The sequence below is a fragment of the Pristiophorus japonicus genome, chromosome 2, assembly GCF_044704955.1.
Source record: "Pristiophorus japonicus isolate sPriJap1 chromosome 2, sPriJap1.hap1, whole genome shotgun sequence".
In the NCBI taxonomy this organism is placed as follows: domain Eukaryota; kingdom Metazoa; phylum Chordata; class Chondrichthyes; family Pristiophoridae; genus Pristiophorus; species Pristiophorus japonicus.
This window is the reverse complement of record NC_091978.1, coordinates 259,645,457-259,662,416: the sequence shown is the minus strand read 5'-3', so window position 1 is coordinate 259,662,416 and position 16,960 is coordinate 259,645,457. Positions and strand designations below refer to the sequence as shown.

Genomic DNA, 16,960 nt, shown 5'->3' with positions numbered 1-16,960 from the left:
GTGCTGGTTATGTACTTGGCTGTAACCCCTCTGTTTTTCAATTCTTTATACAACACTTGAGTGAACCTTTGCCGGTTCAGTGTAAAGATACCTGAAATATGCTCATACTCAGGATGAGTGTGCAAGTACAATATATTTATTGTAAGGAGAAAAAAGCAGCATGTGACTTAAATCTTGTTCAAGTAATTCTCTGTATAGTAAAATGGTGCTCATTGTTCAAGTAACAAGGGGTTTGAGTTGCAGATTTAAATCCCTTTCACTGGTTGATCCAATTAACCTTTGGCAGCCACAGTAACGGAAAGCCTTTGTGGTTTGGTGGCAGGCCTTTGTCTCCATTTTTACCATTGAATAGATAAAAACAGAATCTTTCTCCAGTTTTATTGGAATCATAACAGTTTTCTAACCACTGTAATGGAAGGTGCTTTGGAAAACCTCTCCGGGAATACTACCTTCAATTACTCTGCAGACTCCACTGAAATGGAACCCGAATCTGTCTTCTCTCAGACGGAGCATAACATTATTGCGGCTTATTTGATAACTGCAGGTATTTGATCTTGTTTAAAAGTAGTTATGAACAGTAAACAAAATGTTGATTGAAAAGATCGAAACATGTTGCTGCTTAAGATGCAAACAAGAGTATTCAATGAAATTTTTACTTTGGGCCAATAATGAAATGTAATTAGCCACACTAAGTTTTCTACATAGAAATGGATTGCACTGTGGAACAAGAAATACTGCACATATTTATGAAATATATTTTTAACTAACTTATAATATATAATAGTGACAATAAGTTGAAATTGGCACTAAAAAATCAACTTTGTTTTTCATTTTCCCCATTTATACTATGTGAAGGCTTGATGTCATTGTTAACAAGCTACAGCTGTGCAAATCTTAAATGTGATGTTTATCTTGATTATAGTGGAAACATTAATGAGAAACTTGTCATTGTGTTTCATTGCAGGAGTATTAAGTCTATTCAGCAACATAATAGTGCTAATTATGTTTGTGAAGTTCAAGGAGTTCCGCACAGCAACCAACGCAATTATCGTGAATCTGGCTTTCACTGACATTGGGGTGAGTGCCATTGGCTACCCAATGTCAGCCGCTTCAGACCTGCATGGTAGCTGGAAGTTTGGTCATTCGGGCTGTCAGGTCAGTTTGCTGACAGAAAATCTATTGTTGATATAAGAGAGAAAAAACATTCTTGCAGTATTTGTAAAATGTATTCATTTCTCTTCATTATTATAATTTCCTCATTGAAGAATTATTTTGGCAACTTGTATCTCATTTTCTCCCTCTTCCTCTCTCCTCTCCACTCCGATTCGGTATGATAATTCTTTTACTGTAGTGAATCAGAAAAATAAACTTAAGTACTATCACCTGAAGTAACCTAATCCAAAATAATGCATTCATATAATTGAAACAAAAGTACATCTATTCCAATTTACAAATGAAGGACATGTAGAATTTTCTTTCGTACAAGAGTATAAAAAGTACGCTTTTGCTTTTCTCGTGGTGGTGGAGAACGACAGAGAATAATAATTTTCATACCAATTAAAATGCATGCATGAACATTAGCTGTTCTCTTCAGAATACATGTAAAATTACTTGTATCCTTGTGAAAATGCTATATCGTAAGAAGTTAAACAAAAGGATTATTTAATCGTATTTGAGATATGTTGATTAACAATAAATTTCAAACTCCCTCACTTAATTCACCTGTGTTACAGGACCTTTATACGTCCTCAGGTCGTGCTGATAAATGTTTGATTTACATACTGAGCAGCTTTCAATAAACGCACACAAGAGAATACCACAGTTATTTGGGCAAACTAATGGCTTTAGTAGTACCAAGTCATGCCTCACTAACTTGACTTGCATTTTTTGAGGCAGTAACTATGACAGATAGAATCATAGAATCATAGACTAGAACAGCACAGAAGGAAGACATTCAACCCATCGAGTCTGCACCAGCTCTTTCATAGAGCAATGCAGTTAGCCGCACTCCCCAGCTCTTTCCTCATACCCTTGCAGTTTTTTCTGCTTCAAGTATTTATCAATTCCCTTTTGAAAGCTACTAGTGAACCACCTTAAATCTGTGCCCTCTTTAGCCATTGGAAACAGTTTTTCTTCAGTTAGTCTATCAAAATTCTTCATGATTTTAGACACAACTATCAAATCTCATCTTATCTGTCCCTACTCTAAGGAGAACAACCCTAGATTCTCCAATCCATCCACTTATGCCAATCACCTTAAATCTGTGCCCTCTTCAGCCATTGGAAACAGTTTTTCTTTAGTTAGTCTATCAAAATTCTTCATGATTTTAGACACATCTATCAAATCTCATCTTATCTGTCCCTACTCTAAGGAGAACAACCCTAGATTCTCCAATCCATCCACTTATCGCTAATCCCTCATCCCTGGAACCATTCTAGTAAATCTCTTTGTACCCTCTACAAAGCCTTCACGTCCTTCCGAAAGTGTGGTGCCCAGAATTGGACACAACACGAGTGTTTTATATAGGTTTAGCATAACTTCCTGGCTTTTGTACTCCATGCCTCTATTTATAAAGCCCAGGATCCCATATGATTTATTAACTGCTTTGTTGACCTGTCCTGTCATCATCAAAGATTTGTGCACAAAGACCCTCGGGTCTCTCATCTTGCACCCCTTTTAAAATTGTACCATTTAGCTTGTATAGTCTCATTCTTCCAATCAAAATGTATCACCTCACATTTTGCTGTATTGAATTTCATCTGCTATGTGTCCACCCATTCCATCAGCGTTTTATATAGGTTTAGCATAAGTCCCAATCATTAATGCATTTCAAATACTTCTTCTATTGTGCGGTCCGAGCTGCCATCGTACAGCCGGCACTTTGTTTTGGGTGCCGGGCTGGGGCCTCAGCATCACGCCACCCTGGTAGCTAGTGGAGGCCCAGTAGAGTGCGCAGCGGTCCTCCTCTTTAACTGAAGGGGAGGGGCGTTGAAACGTGTCAGCACTACGCGGAGCATCCGCGAAGCGCTGCCGATCGCGCCCCAGTGTCACCCCGGAACCTGCCCCAAGAGGAAGTGCAGCGTGCGAGATTGCACTCCACTTCCTCGGAGGGGCGCTAACTGCAATTTTGTGGGTGGGGCGGAACTTCTGCACCGGGCGCAGGAACTCCCACACCGAGTCGGTTCCCAGCTCTAATTGGGACGCTATGGAATTTCTCCCCCTCCGTATTCGATCCCTGAGCCAATTTTGAATCCATACTGCTACTGCCCCTTTTATCCCATGGGCTTCAATTTTGCTAACAAACCTAATATGTGGTATTTTATCAAATGCCTTTTGAAAATCCATGTTCACAAAATCAACTACACTGCCCTCACCCACCCTCTCTGTTACCTCATCAAAAAACTCAATCAAGGTAGTCAAACAACAAATCTGTGCTGGCTCTCCTTTATTAGTTCATACTTGAGCAAATGGCTGTTAATTTTCTCCTGGATAATTTTTTCTAAAAGCTTCCCCACCACTGACGTTAAACTAACTGACCTGTAATTGCCAGGTTTATCCTTCTCTCCCTTTTTTGAACAAGCTGTAATATTTGCAATCCTCCAGTCGTCTGGCAGCACACCTGTACCTAAGGAGGATTGGAAGATTGTGGCCGGCAACTTCGCAATGTCTACCCTTATTTCCCTCAGCAACCTAGGATACATCCCGTCTGGACCGGGTGACTTATCCACTTTAATTACCGCCAGCCTGTCTAGTACCTCCTCTTAATCTATTTTTATCTCATCCAGTATCACAGCAACCTCCTCGATTACAGTAGCTTTTGCAAAGTCCTCTTCCTTGGTAAACACCGATGAGATATGCTCATTTAATACCTCAGCCATGCCTTCTGCCTCCACCAATAATCTCCATTTTGGTCCCTTTAATTGGCCCCATCCCTCCTCTGACAATCCTTTTACTGTTAATATGCTTATAGAATTTGTCTTTGGATTCCCTTTTATGTTAGCCATCAATCTACTCTCATAATGTCTCTTTTCCCCTTGTATTTCCTTTTTCACTTCCTCTCAGTACTTTTTATATTCAGCCTAATTCTCCCTTGTATTATCAAGCTGAAATCTATCATATGCCTGCTTCATCCTACTCTCCAACTCCTTCGTCGTCCAGGGAACTCTGGCTTTGGTTTCCCTCCCTTCTACCCCTTATGGGAATGTACCTAGATTGAATCTTCAAGCAGACTTTTAATTAAGCTGCACAGATGATTATTAGAAAAAAGGATATCAGGGTATTAATGGAGAAATAGCAAAATTGATTGGGAATCGGTTAAAATTTCATAAGCAGTAGTTATTAATGAGAAGAGTTTGAATTGGGGCTGAGCAATGAGTGAGGTTTCTCAAGGCTCTGTGTTGGGTTGTTTGTTCGCTTTTATTCATGATCTTGAGCAGGGCATTGACAACGCTATTAAATGATACAGAAAAATCTACAAGGGTTGGCAGTAAGGAGGAGGCTTCTAGCTTATTTAATAGAATGAACTTATAAATGGCAGATGACATTTAATGTGGAGAAGTGCTATGTTGTATGAATGGGGTCAGCCACTCAACGCAAGTGATAATAATTGGTCAGTTGCTAAAGTTTCACATGCAAATATAAGGTAGTTCTCGGGAAATCAAATGGAATTCTGGAAAATATTGCGAGACCAATAAAGTACAAGTCTAATAACACTATACATTTGTTATGTAAAGCTTTGGTATGTCCACACTTAGTGCATTGTGTCCAGTTTTGGTCCCCAGAGAGGATGCAGAATGAGACATGAAGGATGCTGCTGAAACGTAGTTTTCTTAGTTATAAGAATTAGACTTAGAGAATTAGGGTTATTCATTTTGAGAAACATTAGCTCAGAAAGACTATATATAGTAGATTTGAAGGAGATATTCAAAATGGATTGTAATAGTAGGACTAGAAGGTATGCCTATAAAATATGAAGAGTCATGCTAAATGCGAAGGAGTACCATCACCCGCAAGTTCTCCTCCAAGTCACATATCATCCTGACTTGGACATAAATCACCATTGCTTCATTGTCATTGAGTTAATATCCTGAAATTCCCAATCTAATACCATTGTGCGAACATGGTCATTATAAGGACTGCAGCGTTTCAAGTAGACTGTCCATCACCATATTCTCAGGCTAACTAAGGATGGGCAATAAACGTGGCCTTGCCAGTGTTGCCCACATCCCACGATCAAGGGAGGAACCTTCAGCTTCTGTGGGGCATAAAATGCACGATATTGGATGAGGTGCCCTTCATGCACCCGCTCAATTTTCCTTTCCTTTGATTTGAAAATCGGGCGGGGTGTATAACGAGCGGCCAATCCAATATTGCACGTCTTACACTTCTGCCGAAGTTGAAAGTTCCAGTACAAATAAAAAAAGAACAGTCAGTTCTTTTTTAACATTAGTTGCTGTAATTTATTTAACCTTTGCTTGGGATACTAAAACGCTGAAAGATATACGTCATCATATATTGTAACTTTACTGAAAACATAATTTTATTACCACTGATATTCTTCCACACAAATATTACAAATATTAGTTTTTATATAAAAAAAGACTTGCATTTATATAGTGCCTTTCATGAGTACCGGACATCCCAAAGCCCTTTATAGCCAATGAAGTGCTTTTGAAGTGTAGTCATTGTTGTAATGTAGGAAACGCGGAAGCTAATTTACGGACAGCAAGCTCCCACAAACAGCAAAGTGATAATGACCAGATAATCTGTTTTTTAGTGATGTTGAGGGTTAAGTATTGGCCAGGATACTGGGGATAATTCCCCTGGTCTTCTTCAAAATAGTGCCATGGGATCTTTTACGTCTATCTGAGAGAGCAGACGGGGCCTCGATTTAATGCCTCATCTGAAAGATGGTGCCTCCGACAGCGCAGCATTCCTTCAGCACTGCACTGGAGCGTCAGCCTAGATTTTTGTGCTGAAGTCTCTGGAGTGGGACTTGAACCCAGGACCTTCTGACTCAGGTGAGAGTGCCACCAACTGAGCCATAGCTGACACTTTAACATATAGGATAAGGGAATCTTGAAATGAATAAAATTGAACTGTAGAGAGACTTGCATTGATATCATATCTCTCATCACAAAGAATTCCATATACAATGGATTAATTGAAGAACATTGGCAGATCGCTATCCTTTTCGAATATTGGCATAGGATCTTTAATTTCCACCTGAACTAGCAGAACAGTCACATGGAAGTCATTTTAGCATGTCATCTGAAGGACATCGTCCCCAACAATCCCCAAACAATTGTTTCTATTAGATTGTATGCATTTCCTTCATCTGTTTTAACCATGTCTGCTTTCTTTCAGGCTTATGCAGCTCTAAATATCTTTTTTGGGATGGCAAGCATTGGGTTACTTACGATAGTCGCTATTGACCGGTACCTGATGATTAGTAAGCCTGAAATAGGTAAAGCTATAGTCATAGCTTAGTTATGGTATAGTCAAGGTATTTATATTGCTGTGAATTCCTGAACATTTTCATACTGTATCTTATCCTTAACAAAATGGCATCAAATGAGAATGGTCCAGTGATAATATAAGAACATAAGAAATAGGAGCAGAAGTAGGCCATTCGGCCCCTTGAGCCTGCTCCACCATTCAATAATATTATGGCTGATCTTCTCCCTCAATTCCACTTTCCTGCACTATCCCCATATCTCTTGATTCCCTTAATGTCCCCAAATCTATCGATCTCTGTCTTGAATATACTCTACAACTGAGCCCTCACAGCCCTCTGGGGTAGAGAATTCCAAAGATTCACCATCCTCTGAGTGAAGAAATTTCTCCTCATCTCAGTCCTAAATGGCCGACCCCTTATTCTGAGACTTTGACCCCTGGTTCTAGGCTCCCCAGCCAGAGAAACATCCTCCCTGCATCTACCCTGTCAAGCCCTGTAAGAATTTTGTATGTTTTAATGAGATTACATAAGAACATAAGAAATAGGAATAGGAGTAGGACATACGGCCCCTCGAGGCTGCTCCGCCATTTAATAAGATCATGGCTGATCATGGATTCAGCTCCACTTCTCCGCCCGCTCCCCATAACCTCTTATCCCCTTATCGCTCAAGAAACTGTCTATTTCTGTCTTAGATTTATTCAATGTCCCAGCTTCCACAGCTCTCCGAGACAACAAATTCCACAGATTCACAACCATCTGAGAAGAAATTCCTCTTGATCTGTTTTAAATGGGTGGCCCCTTATTCTAAGATTATGCCCTCTAGTTCTAGTCACCCCCATCAGTGGAAACATCCTCTCTGCATCCACTTTGTCAAGCCCCCTCATAATCTTATATGTTTCGATAAGATCACCTCTCATTCTTCTGAACTCCAATGAGTAGAGACCCAACCTACTCAACCTTTCCTTATAAGTCAACCCCCTCATCCCCGGAATCAACCTAGAGAACCTTCTCTGAACAGCCTCCAAAGCAAGTATATCCTTTCGTCATTATGGAAATCAAAACTGCATGCAGTATTCCAGGTGTGGCCTCACCAATACCTTGTATAGTTGTAGCAAGACTTCCCTGCTTTTATACTCCATCTCCTTTGCAATAAAGGCCAAGATACCATTGGCCTTCCTGATCATTTGCTGTACCTGCATACCATCCTTTTGTGTTTCATGCACAATTAATCACCTCTCATTCTTCTAAACTCTAGAGAATATAGACCTAGTCTACTTAATCTCTCACTGTTGGACAATTCTCCCCCATCCCAGGAATCAGTCTGATGAACTTTTGTTGCACTCCCTCGATGGCAAGTATATCCTTCCTTAGGTAAGGATGACCAAAACTGTACATAATACTCCAGGTGCGGTCTCATCAGGGCTGTATATAATTGCAGTAAGATGTCTTTACTCTTATACTCAAATCCTCTTGTAATAAAGGCCAACATACCATTTGCTTTCTTAATTGCTTGCTGTTCCTGAATGTTAACTTTCAGTGATTCGTGTACAAGGACATCCAGGTCCCTCTGAGCACCAACATTTCCCAATCTCAGAGGTATAATACAGGCCAGAGATGGAATCTTGGAATTTTGTTTGCTCCTCTCCTCATTTGTACCAATTTCCTAGTTTATTTCTGTATTCAGGTACCTATGGGTCAAACATTATTCCTTGCACTATGCTGTGGGTAAGAGACCTGGTCCCAAGCCTCTGTCAGTACAGACTCTGAGATTTTGTGAGAATGGTCCAAATTGAACGGCCATGTCATTTTTCTTTCCCTTCCTGTGGTGATGTGCCTGCTTTCCTTTTGGTGTCTTCCCCAAAAGCCACAGGTGATATGAGAAACTCACCATATGGGGAAATCCTGGACACAAATCCATATGTCGCCATTTCCCCAGCACAGTGCAGTTGTATTATATAAAATAATGAATTAATTCAAGTAAATTGCATGTTGTAGCATAGTCTTGTGGTCACATCTGACAATATGTATTATTTTGTAAATATGTTGAGTTGTCTGTAGCTGTGTAATCAACTGAAGTGGTCCATTCATCTATAAATGTGTTTAACAGGAAGAAAAATGACCAGTGCCACCTACACAGTTCTGATCACAGTTGCCTGGGTGAATGGCCTGTTCTGGGCTCTGATGCCAGTAATGGGTTGGGCGAGCTATGCTCCAGATCCAACAGGAGCTACATGTACCATTAATTGGAGGAACAATGATTCGTAAGTTTTCTTCTGTTTTCTTCGCTTCATATTTGTTTTAATTAAAACATTGATCTTATAAATCAACATTAAACCTCACATTAGTGCTTGCACTTTTCCCCCAAAATAAATCCTCTATTTCGGACATTGAAATTCAAATAAACACACACACACTATTTAATGGGAAATATTACCTCGGGGGAATGCTTTCAATCAAAAATTATATCTACATTTATGAGTAAAACCATTTATTTCCCCGCCCCCCATTTTCTTCCCTTCTCACTGAAAGGTGCTGTCACATGCTGAGGTTTGGTTCTGCTGATTACACTCCAGTACCTCACCCATAAGAACATAAGAACATAAGAACTTAAGAACTTAAGAACATAAGAATTAGGAACAGGAGTAGGTCATCTAGCCCCTCGAGCCTGCTCCGCCATTCAAAAAGATCATGGCTGATCTGGCCGTGGACTCAGCTCCACTTACCCGCCCGCTCCCCATAACCCTTAATTCTCTTATTGGTTAAAAATCTATCTATCTGTGATTTGAATACATTCAATGAGCTAGCCTCAACTGCTTCCTTGGGCAGAGAATTCCACAGATTCACAACCCTCTGGGAGAAGAAATTCCTTCTCAACTCGGTTTTAAATTGGCTCCCCCGTATTTTGAGGCTCTGCCCCCTAGTTCTAGTCTCCCCGACCAGTGGAAACAACCTCTCTGCCTCTATCTTGTCTATCCCTTTCATTATTTTAAATGTTTCTATAAGATCACCTCTCATCCTTCTGAACTCCAACGAGTAAAGACCCAGTCTACTCAATCTCTCATCATAAGGTAACCCCCTCATCTCCGGAATCAGCCTAGTGAATCGTCTCTGTACCCCCTCCAAAGCTAGTATATCCTTCCTTAAGTAAGGTGACCAAAACTGCATGCAGTACTCCAGGTGCGGCCTCACCAATATCCTGTACAGTTGCAGCAGGACCTCCCTGCTTTTGTACTCCATCCCTCTCGCAATGAAGGCCAACATTCCATTCGCCTTCCTGATTACCTGCTGCACCTGCAAACTAACTTTTTGGGATTCATGCACAAGACCCCCAGGTCCCGCTGCACCGCAGCATGTTGTAATTTCTTCCCATTCAAGTAATATTCCCTTTTACTGTTTTTTTTTCCAAGGTGGATGACTTCACATTTTTCGACATTGTATTCCATCTGCTAAACCTTAGCCCATTCGCTTAACCTATCTAAATCTCTTTGCAGCCTCTCTGTGTCCTCTACACAACCTGCTTTCCCACTAATCTTTGTGTCATCTGCAAATTTTGTTACACTACACTCGGTCCCCTCTTCCAGGTCATCTATGTATATTGTAAACAGTTGTGGTCCCAGCACCGATCCCTGTGGCACACCACTAACCACTAATTTCCAACCCGAAAAGGACCCATTTATCCCGACTCTCTGCTTTCTGTTAGCCAGCCAATTCTTGATCCATGCTAATACATTTCCTCTGACTCCGCGTACCTTTATCTTCTGCAGTAACCTTTTGTGTGGTACCTTATCAAATGTCTTTTGGAAATCTAAATACGCCACATCCATTGGTACACCTCTATCCACCATGCTCATTATATCCTCAAAGAATTCCAGTAAATTAGTTAAACATGATTTCCCCTTCATCAATCCATGCTGCGCCTGCTTGATTGCACTATACCGATCTAGATGTCTCGTTATTTCTTCCTTATTGATAGCTTCAAGCATTTTCCCCACTACAGATGTTAAACTCACCGGCCTATAGTTACCTGCCTTTTGTCTGCCCCCTTTTTTAAACAGAGGCGTTACATTAGCTGCTTTCTAATCCACTGGTATCTCCCCAGAGTCCAGAGAATTTTGGTAGATTATAACGAATGCATCTGCTATAACTTCCGCCATCTCTTTCAATACCCTGGGATGCATTTCATCAGGACCAGGGGACTTGTCTACCTTGAGTCCCATTAGCCTGTTCAGCACTACCCCCCTAGTGATAGTGATTGTCTCAAGGTCCTCCCTTCCCACATTCCCGTGACCAGCAATTTTTGGCATGGTTTTTGTGTCTTCCACTGTGAAGACCGAAGCAAAATAATTGTTTAAGGTCTCAGCCAATTTCCACATTTCCCTCAGCCATTTCCACATTTCCCTCAGCCATTTCCACATTTCCCAAGTCATCATCCTTCATTTCTGACCCTTGACAGTGGGGGTTAAATGGCTTTTATTATTGAAGCATTACAGTCGAGCCTGAATCTATCCAAGCCAAAATTCACACATGCCATTTATAGCAGTGGTCACTCAAATTGTGGTCAGGAACAGCAACACCTTGTTTTCCCCTCATCTGGGAAATGAAGCACTTTCCCACTTGTAACATCCAGTATAAAAATCAGAGGCGGAGCCCCTCTTCCCTGTTTTACTCCAACAATTTTCCTGTACCCCAATTTTGGAATGAGCATCCTTGCTGCATCAATGTGGATTGTTCCATTTCCCACAGTAGTCATCATTCTGACTTAAGAGACTGGACGTTCATTGGAAAATTCAGGATATTTTCATGCAATTGACTCGTAACCCTTTAATTAAACAAAATTAAATTACCAAAACTTAGGGACCACAAAGAGTGAAGATTTTCATTCCATCATCTGTCTGAATTCAAATCTATGCTCAAGAGGTGAAAGTGAGCATGCTGGCTCATTCTTATGTGTTTAATGCTAGTTCACTCTTGTTTATTTACGATTGGAAAGGCTATATATATGCTACCATGTTCTGAACTTGCAAATACAGAAGGATAGAAATTACTGTTAACAATATTAACGTACAGGTGCTTAACTTATTTGCAACTTCCTTTGTCCACTATTTTGACAGAGGTGAATACCTGGTCATAATAAAATGGGTTGAAGCCACTATTAAAATAGCAGAGGAGTTTCATATGAATACATTGAGGATTTGTCTGCTGATATCACCAACAGACATTTCTAGCCTATTATTGCTCCAATTAGGTCATTATGAATTCCATCCTAGGGGTGCGATACTTTTATATCAGAACTAGTTAAGATTAGAACATTCATATTTGCCAACTGCATGCTCGATTTATGCTTACAAGACATCGGCCTGGATTTTGTGAAGGAACGGTGCTCACCGTTCACTATACTGACGGCTGCCCACACAACTTTCACAGTTTTAAGCGGCGACTTGCTGTTATCAGGCATCTGATCCAGCATGGCACCCTCTATCGGGGACCTGTGGTGTGTGTGAGCAGGGCAAAAACATGAGAGGCTTTTCAAGCAATCAGATTGAAGAATCCTCAAGAGACACTCCGAATCTAACCAGGAATTATAAATTAGATTTAAATCATATAGAGAAAGTGAAATAAAGAGAGGGAATGAAAAATGGAATTATGAGAGAGAGATAAAAGACAGAAAAAAAAGTTTAAAAAAAATTATTTTCAGTTAAATCTTTTTAAATTCTCCAGCACTAATTAAATTCTGAAGGAATGAGACTCTACACTTCTAAAATTAAATTTTCAGTGCCAGAGAGGATTTTTGGCAGTAATTGTGACTTATCTTGCTATTTTATGCTGTGTTTAGTGGATATCTAGTGGTCAAGTACCGCAACTTCACACCCTTACATGGAATTCAATGCAGTCTATCGTCAAGGTACTGTTACAGCACACCCTGTAGAGGAATAGAGTAACTCGGACAGCAACTTCTGGATTTCCGCATTTAACTGCATATGTGCGTACTCCAGAAATTGCTGTCCAACTTACTCCACAATAACGGTGAGCGCTGTTAGCTTTACCATTATTCTCAACGCAAAATACGGACCATTCAGTTGTCAATATAAATTGAAGAACTTTAGAGTAAAACTATTAAATAATTATCTTTATACTGCTCTGGAGTATGTGGCCATTTTCATATCTTTGTTTCATTTGTAAACAGATGATGGATAAATTGGAATAATATGGCCTCCACTGCCTTTGCCGATCATTCCGTTATGTGGAACTTTTATCATTATTTTAGCTAAGGTGTCGCATTTTTTTCTGTTTTCCTGTTCTTTATCTTCTCCCACAGCTTTTCAGGCAGATGGTGCATGCCAGGCATGATAGATAGGGAGAATACCAAGTACATGGAAGGGCAGAAGTGTAAATGTTTTTTTTTACATTCCATGTATTTTTGATGGGGATTCCCTGCTTCTGCTTTCTCCTCTCATCTCTGAGTTAATCTATTTCAGATCTTGGAGTTGAGCTGGATCCAGACCAATCTGTAGATATGGAGTTTGCATTATTGAGTTTAAAAAATGAGGCATAACTGTCCATTTAAAGAATAGTTACAATATCAACCAAACATTGAGAATTGGTCTGATTTATTGCCTGGCTTTGTTCCCAGGCTATTTGTTTCCTATACCATGACAGTAATTGCAGTTAATTTTATGGTGCCACTATCGATCATGTTCTTCTGCTATTACAACGTGTCAAAGACAATGAAAAGATTTACACACCATGATGGTCTGGAAAATATAACCTTGGATTGGTCAGACCAACTAGATGTAACAAAGGTAAGAAAGATACTCTTTTTCACAATTCAATTACAATATCTTAGATAAAAATCAAATAAAATGGTGAAATCTAATGGAGATTTGGGTCTGTGTTCAGAATCGTTCTGCCACCTTCAAAACTGCTGTCATCATCCCCTTCTTAAAAATCCTACCCTCAACTCTCATTCCTCTCTTCTAACACATTGTTTGGTTTCCATCCAGCTGCAGCACAAAGGCCTGACCATAGTCATCAACCACATCTTGTGACTGCAAACATGGCAGCTGCCCTTTCTTGTCCTTTCTGAGTTTATAATACATCAACCACTCCATTCCCCTTCACTGTTTTTGCTCGGTAGTCCACATTTCTGGCACGACCCTCTCATGGTGAACCATTCTTTGTTGTCTCAGCACAGTCAGTACATTGCCAAAGGCTTCTCCTCCCATTCTATGCCTTCAAAACATGGTGTTCCCCAATCATCCATTATTAGCCACTTTCTACTCCTTATCTGAAGAGTTTATGGCTTGGGTCTCCGCCACCCCCCCCCCCCCCCCCCGTCCCAACCCCGAGACTATGTTTGATGGTGAGTCAGTGGATAAAAGAGAAATAATGAATATAAATGAAACAAATATAACTATCTATTCCTTTTCTCACAGATGTCTGTTGTGATGATTGTGATGTTCCTCGTGGCTTGGTCTCCGTACTCTATTGTGTGCTTATGGTCATCCTTTGGGAACCCAAAACTCATTCCACCTGCAATGGCAATTATAGCTCCACTTTTTGCCAAGTCTTCCACTTTCTATAATCCCTGCATTTATGTCATTGCAAATACGAAGTAAGTGTCTACTTCCTTGCAAAAAGAGACATTTTTGCAAACTGCTTATCCAGAATATATTCATGGATGTTTCTCCTGCTTTACAGGTTCCGGAGAGCCATCATTGCAATGATACGTTGTCAGACTCAACAGGATTTAACCATCAGCCACACTCTGCCAATGACCATCTCTCAGGCCCCTTTAACAGAATAACATTCTTTACACTTAAATCTTCTGATATTCTGTTCCACCAACCCACTTGTCACCTATTATCCCCTTTATTTTATATTCCTACTGAAAAGAATCTTGCCTAAATGTCTTATCATCTTTGATACCCTTAACTTTAAACTGTGTTCTAGAATCCTTCCCTGGACAGAATAACTTTCCTAGATCTAATTTCTCCATACCCTTAAAAATGTTAAGGACCTTTATCAAGTGCCCCCAATTCATCCTCCTCTTCACAAGAGAGTAAAATTCCATGGTAGAAACTCTTGCCACGTAATACACTCCTCTCACAGCAATCAGCCTCATAGCTCTAGATTATTTCCAATAACTTTATATCCTTTCTGTAATCATAGAATGGTTACAGCACAGAAGGAGGCTATTCGGCCCGTCAAGCTTGTGCTGGCTCTCTGCAAGAGCACTTCAGCTAGTCCTACTCCCCAAACCCTTTCCCCATAACCCTGCAAATGTTTTCCTTTAGGTACTTATCTGAAGCCTTTGCCTAACGAAAATCAATGGCAGTAGATGCCTACAACCACACTACTATGGACACACCTGATCTGGTTTGATCTCGGAAGCAAAGTAGAGTCAGGCCTGGTGACCAAAACTGAAAGGGACAATTTTAAGCTCTTGACCGCCCCCCCCAGGTTACGATTTTAACCTGATCTTCTGAGCAGGTGAGAGGAAGATCCGCCAGAAACTGGCAAGGTCTTTCTTTAAATATGTAGATAAGGTTCCAATTATGTCATTGGGGCCCGACTGCTATTTTAACCACGGGCCCGAACAGGGAAGCCGATGTAGCTTTCCTGCTGGGCCAACCTGGTGGAAAGAGGAGTCGGAACCAGAAAAGGCCCAAAAAGGTGTTTTTATTTCGACATTCAATGCGGGGCGAGGAGAAGCAGAAGCGTTTCTCCATTCCCCACAAGGTGAGTTCAGTCCTTCCTAGCCCAAAGTCTCTCTTTCCCAACACCCCGTCCGCCCCCAAAACCCACGACCATGTGGCCCTCCAAAACCCACTCCCAGCCATCTGGGCAGCCTGATACTTTTCTGTCTATTTTATGAATAAATCTATTGTGCGGTACAGTGCCAAATGCTTTTCAAAATTGATGTCGATAATATCCACTACCTCACCATAATCCATTAGATTTGTAACCACAAAATAAATCCAATAAATTGGTTAAACCTGACCTGCTACTTCTAAAACCATGCTGTTATCTCTAGTTAGCCCCTGTCCTTAATACTATTGCTCATCATAGTTTGGAACAATTTGCTTTACAGGTCTGTAATTTGACTCTTCATACTTAATCCTCTTTTTAAAAGTAAGAATCACATTTGCTCCACTCCAATCCTTTAACAAGAGCCGAGTCCAGTGAGCTCTGGAAAATATGAATGAAAGAACTCTCAATCCCTTGAGCCAGAGCCATGGAGTAAACATTAACAGAGCCAAGGGCGTATTTACCTTGAGTTACTGCAACTTCTCAAATCTTCCTTGTGATTTTATAAGCTTCTAGTTTACACTCACTGCTCAAATATAACTTATTTTTTGTCACTTCTCTCCCTATTTAATTTAGAAACATTGGGCTCAAATATCCCCAATTCGTTTTTTTTGTGTATTGCCAGAGTTACGCCCGGTTATTTTGGCCCCGACTACTCCAAAAAATAAGTAACAAGTTTCCCCGTTCTATTTTTTTAAATTAGCGCTGCGCAGCCTGTCCTTTACCTTCTTGGGGTGGAGCCTGATGTCTGCACCGAAAAAATGATTCACTCCCTTCTGACGTGATTGCTGTGGTTGCGCATGTCCAGTACACCTCCTGGTCTGCATGTGTCCATTTTTAAAGAACCAGTTGTGTGTGAGAACTTTAATTCTCGTTGGGAAAATCAGAGCTGCAATGCAATATGCAACAGAGCTCAAAGACCAAGAATTTCTTACAGGATGAAGTGAAGGCACTAGTTACTGTAATTGAGGCCAGATGGCATGAGCTGAAAACCAGCAGAGGTCACAAAAAAGTTTCACCAAAAGAAATGAGGAAACGCTGGAACCAACTAGCAGAAGATTACTTCGCAATGGTGACCACCCTGAGGTCCAGAGGCCAGTGCAAAAAGAAGTGGCAGGATCTTGATCAAGTAGTTAGTGTAAGCAATATTTTCATTTATTCACTGGAATTGCAATTGCAAATGTGACCATCTGTATATGTCCGACCCAGCAAAAAGACACCCTCTCTAAAAAGTTATATTTTCATCTTTGCATAGGAAGGTGGCACACAAAAAAGGGAAAGAACTCAAAAGGAGGAGGCCCAGCAAATCTGCACCCACTGACAACCTTGGAAGACAGGGTCACTGCTTTGACGGGTCCTGCCTGGAGAAAAGCAACCACCACTGCACAAGCCGGGCCCACACTCGAGGGAGAGGGTAAGTCCTGAAAATTCCACAGTCTGGCTTTGCTTAATGTTAAGTACTGTGCGGGCTAGCCATCCTTCGGTTCATGGAGATGTCTCCGTCAGCTACGCTTCAGTTGACGCAATGTGCTATCATTGATCGTGGTCCTTCAAATGAGCCTGCTGCCTGCGCTGTGTGAGCCTACTCTTACCACCCTGCCCCCTCCTCTGCTGCTAACCATTTGTCTGTTCTGTTATATTTTGCAGAACTTGAGGCCAACCCTGACGATGCAGAAGAGGATTCAGACACGGACG

The 16,960-nt window shown here is 40.9% G+C and overlaps 1 protein-coding gene across 1 annotated transcript; it reads left to right on the top strand.

Moving 5' to 3' along the window:
- The first annotated feature begins 456 nt into the window (after window positions 1-456).
- Window positions 457-14,261, top strand: rrh (retinal pigment epithelium-derived rhodopsin homolog). Its single transcript, XM_070864192.1, has 7 exons — window positions 457-544; window positions 965-1,155; window positions 6,367-6,466; window positions 8,565-8,718; window positions 13,089-13,257; window positions 13,891-14,069; window positions 14,156-14,261. The coding sequence occupies exons 1-7, from the start codon at window positions 478-480 to the stop codon at window positions 14,259-14,261; spliced, it is 966 nt and encodes a 321-aa protein (XP_070720293.1). The 5' UTR covers window positions 457-477.
- The last annotated feature ends 2,699 nt before the right edge of the window (window positions 14,262-16,960 follow it).

What these genes read in the sequence shown, in the direction of transcription:
- rrh (XM_070864192.1), top strand. Translation starts at nt 478, where the DNA reads ATGGAACCCGAATCTGTCTTCTCTCAGACGGAGCATAACATTATTGCG. An exon ending in GGCTTATTTGATAACTGCAG is followed by an intron (nt 545 to 964) that starts GTATTTGATCTT and finishes GTTTCATTGCAG; the next exon opens with GAGTATTAAGTCTATTCAGC. An exon ending in TATGTCATTGCAAATACGAA is followed by an intron (nt 14,070 to 14,155) that starts GTAAGTGTCTAC and finishes CCTGCTTTACAG; the next exon opens with GTTCCGGAGAGCCATCATTG.